This window comes from Oncorhynchus gorbuscha, unplaced genomic scaffold, assembly GCF_021184085.1.
Source record: "Oncorhynchus gorbuscha isolate QuinsamMale2020 ecotype Even-year unplaced genomic scaffold, OgorEven_v1.0 Un_scaffold_1159, whole genome shotgun sequence".
Classification (NCBI taxonomy): Eukaryota; Metazoa; Chordata; class Actinopteri; order Salmoniformes; family Salmonidae; genus Oncorhynchus; species Oncorhynchus gorbuscha.
The window spans coordinates 180,556-191,620 of NW_025746024.1; the positions used below are offsets into that span (position 1 = coordinate 180,556).

General features: G+C 53.8%; 1 protein-coding gene across 1 annotated transcript in view; it reads right to left on the reverse strand.

Moving 5' to 3' along the window:
- The window catches only part of LOC124021679 (unconventional myosin-XV-like), a gene marked incomplete at its 3' end in the record, with an annotated part of 187,428 nt that extends 180,536 nt beyond the window's left edge, over positions 1 to 6,892 (reverse strand). The window contains 5 exon segments of the mRNA XM_046336788.1: positions 2,758 to 3,052; positions 3,312 to 3,517; positions 3,840 to 5,720; positions 5,928 to 6,264; positions 6,351 to 6,892. Of these exon segments, the coding sequence (XP_046192744.1) occupies positions 2,758 to 3,052; positions 3,312 to 3,517; positions 3,840 to 5,720; positions 5,928 to 6,264; positions 6,351 to 6,892 (3,261 nt within the window).
- Positions 6,893 to 11,065: the final 4,173 nt, after the last annotated feature.

The window sequence follows — 11,065 nt, forward strand, 5'->3', positions numbered from 1 at the left end:
GGGTCCTAACCCTATGGATCCTAACCCTATGGATCCTAACCCTATGGGTCCTAACCCTATGGACCCTAACCCTAATCCTATGGATCCTAACCCTATGGGTCCTAACCCTATGAATCCTAAACCTATGGGTCCTAACCCTATGGATCCTAACCCTATGGGTCCTAAACCTATGGGTCCTAACCCTATGGATCCTAACCCTATGGGTCCTAATCCTATGGATCCTAACCCTATGGATCCTAACCCTATGGATCCTAACCCTAACCCTATGGTTCCTAACCCTATGGATCCTAACCCTATGGATCCTAACCCTATGGATCCTAACCCTAACCCTATGGATCCTAACCCTATGGATCCTAACCCTATGGATCCTAACCCTAACCCTATGGACCCTAACCCTATGGATCCTAACCATATGGGTCCTAAACCTATGGACCCTAACCATATGGGTCCTAACCCTATGGGTCCTAACCCTATGGATCCTAATCCTATGGGTCCAAACCCTAACCCTATGGGTCCTAACCCTATTGATCCTAAACCTATGGATCCTAACCCTATGGATCCTAACCCTATGGGTCCTAACCCTATGGACCCTAACCCTATGGGTCCTAACCCTATGGGTCCTAACCCTATGGATCCTAATCCTATGGGTCCAAACCCTAACCCAATGGACCCTAACCCTATGGATCCTAACCTATGGATCCTAACCCTAACCCTATGGGTCCTAACCCTATGGATCCTAACCCTATGGGTCCTAACCCTATGGATCCTAACCCTATGGATTCTAAACCTATGGGTCCTACCCCTATGGATCCTAACCCTATGGGTCCTAACCCTATGGATCCTAACCCTATGGATCCTAACCCTATGGGTCCTAACCCTATGGATCCTAACCCTATGGATCCTAACCCTATGGGTCCTAACCCTTTGGATCCTAACCCTATGGACCCTAACCCTATGGGTCCTAACCCTATGGGTCCTAACCCTATGGATCCTAACCCTATGGATCCTAACCCTATGGGTCCTAACCCTATGGACCCTAACCCTAATCCTATGGATCCTAACCCTATGGGTCCTAACCCTATGAATCCTAAACCTATGGGTCCTAACCCTATGGATCCTAACCCTATGGGTCCTAACCCTATGGGTCCTAACCCTATGGATCCTAACCCTATGGATCCTAACCATATGGGTCCTAACCTATGGATCCTAACCCTATGGATCCTAACCCTATGGATCCTGACCCTATGGGTCCTAACCCTATGGGTCCTAACCCTATGGATCTTAACCCTATAGGTCCTAACCCTATGGATCCTAACCCTATGGATTGTAAACCTATGGGTCCTAACCCTATGGATCCTAACCCTATGGGTCCTAACCCTATGGATCCTAACCCTATGGATTGTAAACCTATGGGTCCTAACCCTATGGATCCTAACCCTATGGGTCCTAACCCTATGGATCCTAACCCTATGGATTGTAAACCTATGGGTCCTAACCCTATGGATCCTAACCCTATGGGTCCTAACCCTATGGATCCTAACCCAGTGGGTCCTAACCCTATAGATCCTAACCCTATGGATCCTAATCCTATGGATCCTAACCCTATGGATCCTAACCCTATGGGTCCTAACCCTATGGATCCTAACCCTATGGATCCTAACCCTATGGGGCCTAACCCTATGGGTCCTAACCCTATGGACCCTAACCCTAATCCCATGGATCCTAACCCTATGGATCCTAACCCTATGGATCCTAACCTATGGATCCTAACCCTAACCCTATGGATCCTATCCCTATGGATCCTAACCCTATGGATCCTAACCCTAACCCTATGGATCCTAACCCTATGGATCCTAACCCTATGGATCCTAACCCTATGGATCCTAACGTATGGATCCTAACCCTAACCCTATGGGTCCTAACCCTATGTGTACCAACCCTATGGATCCTAACCCTATGGATCCTAACCCTATGGATCCTAACCTATGGATCCTAACCCTATGGATCCTAACCCTAACCCTATGGATCCTAACCCTATGGATCCTAACCCTAACCCTATGGATCCTAACCCTATGGATCCTAACCCTATGGATCCTAACCCTATGGATCCTAACCATAAGGATCGTAACCCTATGGGTCCTAACCCTATGGATCCTAAACCCTATGGGTCCTATCCTTACAGATCCTAACCCTATGGGTCCTAAGACTAGGGGGGAGCCAGGTAAGACTAGGGGGGAACCAGAGCCAGGTAAGACTAGGGGAGAGCAAGAGCCAGGTAAGACTAGGGGAGAGCCAGGTAAGACTAGGGTTGAGCCAGAGCCAGGTAAGACTAGGGGAGAGCCAGAGCCAGGTAAGACTAGGGTTGAGCCAGAGCCAGGTAAGACTAGGGGAGAACCAGGTAAGACTAGGGGAGAGCCAGAGCCAGGTAAGACTAGGGTTGAGCCAGAGCCAGCTAAGACTAGGGGAGAGCCAGAGCCAGGTAAGACTAGGGTTGAGCCAGAGCCAGGTAAGACTAGGGGAGAACCAGGTAAGACTAGGGGAGAGCCAGAGCCAGGTAAGACTAGGGTTGAGCCAGAGCCAGCTAAGACTAGGGGAGAACCAGTCAGTTTAATGTAGAGACATCTGTTTTTTTTGCATTGGATGCATCTCAATCTACCGATATCTCCCTTCCGCATCTGTGGTTACTGGTTGCAGAGCTACAGCGATGTTTGTCAGACCACGAATTAAGGTAAGAATGTTGAGTAGAGGTTGTCCTACCTTCTCGTACCAGCTGTTGGGTTCCCCCTCTCTATTAGGGGTCCAGTCCGGTTCCCCCGTTCCCTCCAGTTTTCCTGGTGCTGCGGGAGTGATTCCCTCTGACTCCATGACCTCGCGGTACATGGACCACTTGGTGAGGTTCTGCACAGTTCCGTGCGGTAGAATCCTCTCGGAGACCCAGACATCATCTCCCTCCTGGCCGGAGTGTGTGTTGCCAGCCCAGTGGCCAGATCGCGGCCCGTACGGCGGAACCACAGCATAGCGGTTATCCTGCCCCTGAAGCCCCGGGGGCAGTCTGGAAGAAAAAGAAGAAGAGGAACTGTATTTACTTAAAGATAACAGTGATACAATATACTTAAATTACAGCTGGGTGCTCTATACTCTTAGAAACAGAACCCAGAACCATAAAGAGTTCTTCTGCTATCTCTGTTGGCTATATCTTTTCGCTCAACGAAGAGCCCTCAAATTACGCTTTGGTAAAAAGGTTCTACCTGTCAACTTATAGGGTTTGACCTGGAACCGTAAAGAGATCTACCAGCAGCCTGGTAACCAACCTGTACGATGCATAACGGAGGTGCTGTGTGTCCTGCAGGGCCTCGTCCAGGTACGGATTCCCAAACTTCCGCATCAGCATATTGCGTTCCGGCAGCCGGTACCGGTTTGGGCTCAGGAGATCCCGGTTCTCCTGCAACGCCTCAGAGAGCCTGGGGTTGGTGGGCCGGACGGACAGCGCCCCGCTGTCACCTAGACGATAGTCCACCTGTAGGAGAAAAGGAAACAGTCGCTGACACACAGGAAACAGGTAACAGTCACTGACACAAAGGGAACAAACTAACACATGGGAAAAAAGGAAACAGTCACTGGCAGACAGGAAACAGCCACTGACTTACAGGAAACAACCATTGGCACACAGGAAACAGAAACTGGCAAACAGGAAACAGTCACTGACACACAGGAAACAGTCACTGAAACAGGAATCAGTCCTTGACACACAGGAAACAGTCACTGAAACAAGAAACAGTTATTGAGGAAGTTGTCATTGGCATCAAGTAAATAGTGACAGACAGGTAACAGTAACTGACCTTCCTCATGTTCTGGTTCATCAGGGCGGCGCCGAGGCGGGGCTTTTGCCCAGGGACCACAAGGGCTCCGTCCCCAAGTCGGTACCGTTTCTGATTAATCAGGTCCTGGTTCTGCGACAGGGCGCCTGACAGGGCTCCCGACAGGTCTGGCCCGCGAGGCTTACGAGGATCGATGATGACGCTTCCATCAGGCAGTTCGTAAGATACTGACTTCAGATACGGGTTCTGTAGAGCCGCCAGCAGGTTCGGGGACCGGGGTTTCCGTGGGTCGATGATGATAGAACCGTCCGGTAGCGTGTAGGAGGCTGACTTCAGGTGTGGGTTCATCAATGCGGAAGACAGGTTCGGAGAGATCGGAGCGTTGGGATCGGTGATCACAGTTCCTTCTAGGGCGTAGCTGGCATTCCGCATCGCCGGGTTCAGGAGCGCCGAGGACAGATTGGGCGAGGTGGGTTTCCGCGGGTCGATGATTATAGAACCGTCTGGGAGCTCGTAGGAGATCGTCTTCAGGTACGGGTTGGATAACGCCGCCAGGAGGTTCGGAGATCTGGGTTTCCTGGGGTCGATGATAATCGAACCGTCAGGGAGCGAATACGAGGCTAATTTCAGGTGAGGGTTGTTTAACGCGGAAGACAGGTTAGGAGAGATGGGAGCATTGGGGTCTCTAATGGTTCCGTCCGGCAGAGTGTAGGAAGTGTTCATCATCGCCGGGTTCTGGAGCGCGCGGCCGAGGGACGGTGAGACCGGTTTCCTGGGGTCTATGATAATGGTACCGTCTGGTAGAGTATACGACGCTGATTTGAGGTAAGGGTTCGATAATGCCGCCGAGAGGTTCGGATTCTTCTGCTGCTGGGGTCCGATAGCGATGGTACCGTCCGGTAAGGTGTACGATGCCGTCTTTAGCGTCGGGTTCATGAGAGCCGCCACTAGGTTCGGTTCATCTGTGACGATCGTCCCGTGGACTCTGTGGTTCTGGTGGGAGTTGCCAAACCGGGGCTCAGGGTGTAGCGGTCCGTAGGGGGAACGGAGCGGAAGGAGGCCACCCCGGGATTGAACCATCTGTCGCATCTGTGGGTTCTGCAATGCTCCGTAGTAGTCAGGGACAACGGTTCCGAAGGGGTTGCCCCCTCGGCGCTGGAGCATCGGGGTTCCAAAGGAGGCGTTCCTCATGTTGGCGTTCTGCAGGGCATTGTGGAGCAGAGGGGAGGGGCCGGGTTCGGAGTGGTAGTCGTATTGGGTCACCACTGGACCGTACGGGTTCCCACAACGCTGTAATGCCGGGCTTCCAAACGAGGCTCCGCGTAGTGCCTGGTTCTGAAGAGCATTGCCTAGCATCGGGGAGGAAGGGGGGAGAGGTTCATCGTACCCGCCCATAGATCCATAGGAGGACATGGGTCGTTGTAACGGTGACACGTATGAGGCATTACGTAGCTGTTGGTTCTGGAGCGCCCCCTGGAGCATGGGGGAGGAAGGCATCATAGGGTCTTCATAACCCCCCATATCCTGAGCATAGGGCGACATAGGCTGTTGTAGTGGGGAGGTGAATGAGGCGTTACGTAGCTGTTGGTTCTGGAGCGCCCCCTGGAGCATGGGGGAGGAAGGCATCATAGGGTCTTCATAACCCCCCATATCCTGAGCATAGGGCGACATAGGCTGTTGTAGTGGGGAGGTGAAAGAGGCGTTACGTAGCTGTTGGTTCTGGAGCGCCCCCTGGAGCATGGGAGAGGAAGGCTGGGCGTACTCCGGTACCTGTTGGGCGTACGGTGACATGGGCCGCAAGCGAGGAGAGGTGAATGACGCGTTACGGAGGGTTTGGTTCTGGAGCGCCCCCTGCAGCATTGGGGAGGAGGGAACGAACTGCTCTGAATGGCCATAGGGGTCCTGGGCGTAAGAGTCAGAGTAAGGGTCCGGGGACGGGGCTCGGGGGAGTAGGGGGGAAGCACGTATGGAGGGGTGAGGAGAGGAGGGGCGGTGGGAGAGGTGAGGGGAGAGGGGAGGGTAGCATTTGAGAGAGGGCTGGGGAGAGGGAGGTGGCATGCCCGGCCCGCTAATAGACTGTCTCTTTATCAGGGGACGACCACGGCCTACGGGTCTCCCAGAGAGGTACCTTCCCGACTCCCTGTTGCTTAGAGGAGGGCGATGGCCTATCTGGGGTGAGGGGTGGTGAGTGAGGCGGGGAGAGAGGCGGGGTGAGAGGGTGAGGCCAGTGTGGTTGGAGCGGACTGAGGCTCTAAAGGGAGGGACGTTCTGGGTTGGGGCCATCGGTTGTCCTCGTCTTCCCATGGGAGAAGGTCTGACAGTTCCCATGGGTACGGGGCCGCGACCTCCGAACCGCGGGCGCACCAGAGGGGTTTCGCCCTGTCGCAGGAGACGCGTGGAGTGGTGGGAGAGGGTGGGGGAGGCGGGGTGAGGTGCGGGAGAGAAACTACGTTTGGAGGGAGATGGGGAGGCTCGCATTGAGATGGGGGAGAAGGATGGGAGGTGGATGGAGTCCCTTGGTCTTGTCCTGACCTGGGGGAGGCAGGGGGAGAGGCACGACGGGGGGAGGGACGACGGGGGAGGAGGGGGAGGGAGTGCCGCGGAGGACCTTCCTCGCTCCAAAGGACTTCCTCCCCCAAACGGGAGGGAGAGGGTGAGGACGGGGGAGGCATAACTCTGCATATGGAGCCGCGTGGGGAGGAGGGGGAGAGCGTCGGATCATGGATGCTCGGGGGGGAGATGGGGGAGACGGGGGGCGGCGGGGGAGAGGGCCAGGGAAGGGGGCGCTGGGGCTGGAGTCGTCGATGCGGGGAGTGGGGTGAGGCCATGAAGGATGCGGGGGAGACATCCTCCTGTGGAGAACAGAGGAGGGTCTCTGGCCGAGGGGAGGTAAGCCTCTCATGGAGGGCTGGGGGATGGGGAGAGGCTGCGGGTGGGCAGGGGTGAGCCCGGGGGAGGGGAGAGGCTGCGGCTGGGCAGGGGTGAGCCCGGGGGGAGGGATGCTGGGACATCATCTGCTGCTGGGGTGACATCATCATCGGGGAAGGGTGGGTTCGCTGGGGGTGGGGGGACATCCGGGGGAGCGGGGCATCACAGGGGTTCCGGGGTACCCCATTGGTCCACCCATCATGGCCCCGCCCATCCCATTCGGGCGTTATGCTGCTTTATCAACATGGCCGTTGGGGTAGGGGCCTGGGTCATCCGCTCTGACATCATCTGTTGTTGTGGTGACATCATCATATCGTGCGGCGACAACACCTGTTGTTGCTGTGACATCATATGTAATTGCTGTTGCATCATAATGTCGTCCATCGTTTGTTGTTGTGCTGACATCATTTGTTGCTGTGGTGACATCATCATATTGTGTGGGGACATCATGCCTTGTTGCCGTGACATCATATGTAGTTGCTGTTGCATCATAATGTCGTCCATCTGTTGTCGTGGTGACATCATCGGCTGCTGTTGTGACATCATCGGCTGCTGTTGTGACATCACCTTATCGTGTGGTGACACCATCTGTTGTTGCTGTTGCATCATCATGTCGTCCATCATCTGCTGTTTTGGTGACATCATCATACCGCAGCGGTGACATCGTCTGTTCTCGCGGTGTGGTCAGCTGTGACATCAGCAGCTGTTGTTGCTCCATCGTCTGTTGCTGCTGCGACATCATCTTCTGTTGCTGGGCCAACAGATGCTGCTGTGGTGACATCATCGACATGTCCTGCTCCTCATACTGTATCTCCGATAGGATGTCGTCGTGGTGACCGGGTAGCGGAGGAGGGGGGAAAGGTGCCGGGGGGACGTCCAGACGCTCCTTCCCAAACAGACGTACCTGAGGCCTGGGCACTCTGAAGGCCATCTCAGCCCCCTGCAGGGGGATCTCTTCCCCCATGGGGTCATACCAATAAGGCATCTGTGTTCCTGGCTGCTGGGAGTTGTAGGCATTGTAGGAGAAGTCTGGGAAAGGTAGTCCCTCTTCGCTATAGTGCAGCTGGTAGTCCTGGTAAAGACCACCGCCCCCTCTACCTCCCATCATCATCTCCTCATACACACCCATCCCGTCGTCATAGAATCCCCCCTGGCCCTGCATCCCGTTGTTGTAGTAACCTTGCTGGGGGTCCATAATCATCTGCTCGTCATAGAGATTACCATACTCATCGTACTCCTGCCCTGCTCCCATTGGGTCATAGTACTCCATCGCCCCGCCTTCCTCGCCGTACATCCCCATCGGCTGCTGCCCATAGTAACCCCCATGGCGACCTGGTCATCATAGTAACTCTGTTGTTGCTGTTGCTGTTGGTAAGGGTCGTAGTATTCACAGCCCTCGTCGTCATAGAGACCCTGCTGGTCATCGTAGTAACCACCCCTGTCATCGTAGAGCCCCGGCTCGTCCTCGTAATAACCCAGGTCCTGCGACGGAACATCGTAGTACTCACCTGTGTCGTCATAGTAATACCCCTGATCAACCTGCTGCTGCCCGTAGGGGTCCTCCTGATCATCATAACCAGTATGACCACAACCGTAACCATGACCACCGTGAGCCTTTACAGACCGCCTCTGATATCCCCCTGTTCCTGCCACCCCGGGGTCATGCCCCCCCATGACCTGCTGGTCGTACCCCTCTGTGTACTCGTACACATCATCCCCGTCGTCATCATGGTGATAGCCACCGTTCTGATACCCATAGGTACGATCCCGCTGTGCCTGCTGACCCCTCGTGCTGACCTGTCGGCTGTGACCCCCTCCTCCCTGACGGCCAAACCCTGATCTCTGCCCACCCCCTGCCCAGCCCAGTCCCCCCATGGCACTCTGACGATGCTTGGTAGAGATAAAGCGCTTGGTCAGCCAGTTGGTGGCCCCGGCAACCTGCCCTAGCAAATGACTCTGGGCCTTGAAGTCCGGCGCTCCGTTGGCCGTTTTCTTCCTGAACAGACCGTTGAAGAACCCAACTTTCTTCTCTTGTCCTTCTGTTCCTCTCCCCAGTCTGATCAACATGTAGGACTGCTTTTTCCCACCATCCTTCTGCTCCTTCTCCTTCGCCTCCTTCTCTTTCAACTTCTTGACCTTCTTGGAGTGGTTGAACCGTATCATGAACTTAGATGTGTTTTTCAGTATTGACTCCCTGCGCGTCTTCTTCTTCACCTTGTTCTCGCGGTTTCTGTGGAGGGAGGGAGGGAGGGAGGGAGGGGGAGGGAGGGGGAGGGAGGGAGGGGCGAAGTAGGGGGCGAAGGAGGGAGGGAGGGTTTGAAGGAGGGAGGGAGGGAGGAAGTGGGGGAGGGAGGGTGGGATGGTGGGAGGGAGGGAGGGAGGGAGGGGGAGGGAGGGGGCGAGGGAGGGAGGAAGTGAGGAGGGTTCGATGGAGGGAAGGAGTGTAGTGTTCGATGGAGGGAAGGAAGGAGGGAGGGGGAGGGGGAGGGAGGGAGGGAGGGTTCGGGGGAGGGAGGGAGGGGGAGGGAGGGGGGAGGGAGGGAGGGGGGAGGGAGGGAGGGAGGGAGGGAGGGAGGGAGGGATGGGAGGGGGAGGGAGGGGGAGGGAGGGAGGGAGGGAGGGAGGGATGGTAGGATGGAGGAAGTAAAGTATAGTTATGGAACTATAAAAAGACTATTACCGGTGATCCCTGGACTATTGTGTCACGATCTCAAAGGCATTACAATCCCTGGACTGTTGTGTAACGATCTCAAAGGGATTACAATCCCTGGACTATTGTGTAACGATCTCAAAGGGATTACAATCCCTGGACTATTGTGTAACGATCTCAAAGGCATTACAATCCCTGGACTATTGTGTAACGGTCTCAAAGGGATTACAATCCCTGGACTATTGTGTAACGATCTCAAAGGCATTACAATCCCTGGACTGTTGTGTAACGATCTCAAAGGCATTACAATCCCTGGACTATTGTGTAACGGTCTCAAAGGGATTACAATCCCTGGACTATTGTGTAACGATCTCAAAGGCATTACAATCCCTGGACTATTGTGTAACGATCTCAAAGGGATTCCAGTAAATAATGTAAAATGAAATAGGCCCATACTTGCGTAGACGTTTCCCCAGGCCCATGAACAGTCTGGAGGTTCCTCCCATCTTCTTCCTGGAGTTCCTCCGTCTCCGGACCCCCGAAAACCTCATGAACATCCTGGACAAGTTCTTCAGACCCTTCTTAGGGAGCTCTTTAACCGGAGGTTGTGGAGACACCTCCTTCTTCCTCTTCTCTTTCTTCTTGTTTTTCTCTTCTCCCTTCCCTCCTTTGTCTTTATGACGAAGGCCATCTTTAGACTTCTTCTTGCGCTTCCTGTCGTCCTCGTCCTCGTCCTCCTCTTCCTCGTCTTCTTCTTCTTCGTATTCTTCATCTTCGTCCCCACGGCGACCATGGGACTTCCCCTTAGCAGATTTACCCCCTCGACCCCTCCCTCTATCATCGCCAGAGTTTTCCTCTTCTTCCTCCTCCTCCTCTTCTTCACTCAGGAACTCCTCTTCTGACTCCTCCTTCTTTGCCTTCCCTTTATCTTTTCCTTTCTTGTCCTCCTTTTGTCCTTTTCCTTTTGTGGGAGGCTCCTTGCCTTTCTTCCCTCCTTTCTTGTCCTCCTTTCCTCCCTTCTTTCTGTCATCTTTCCCTGTCTTTACCTCCTCTTTCTGTTTCTCAGGTTCCGGCTTGTCTCCTTTCTTCCCTCCTTTCTTGTTGTCTTTCTTCGGCATCCTGATTGGCTGTTAGAGACCCACCATGTCCTCTACTGGAAACCTGCTATACACACCCACACACACGAACACGCACACAAACACCTGTTAGCTAAGAACAGTTTATGCATGAAAAATAACACCTAGTTTCAATTACATTCTAAAACAAGCCGATACATTTACATTTAAGCAGACGCTCTTATACTTACAAATACATTTGACATCCAGTGGAACAGTCATTACAGTGCATCTAAATCTTAAAGGGGGGTGAGAGGGATTACTTATCCTATCCTAGGTATTCCTTAAAGAGGTGGGGTTTCAGGTGTCTCCGGAAGGTGGTGATTGACTCCGCTGTCCTGGCGTCGTGAGGGAGTTTGTTCCACCTTGTTACTTCTAATACATTTAAAACAGTCATTCAGTCTGCCATGCCTGTGTCCTTGGATGTGACTTGTATGTTACCTGTATGTTATCTGTATGTTACCTGTATATTACCTGTATGTTACCTGTATGATACCTGTATATTACCTGTATGTTACCTGTATGTACCTGTATGTTATCTGTATGTTACCTGT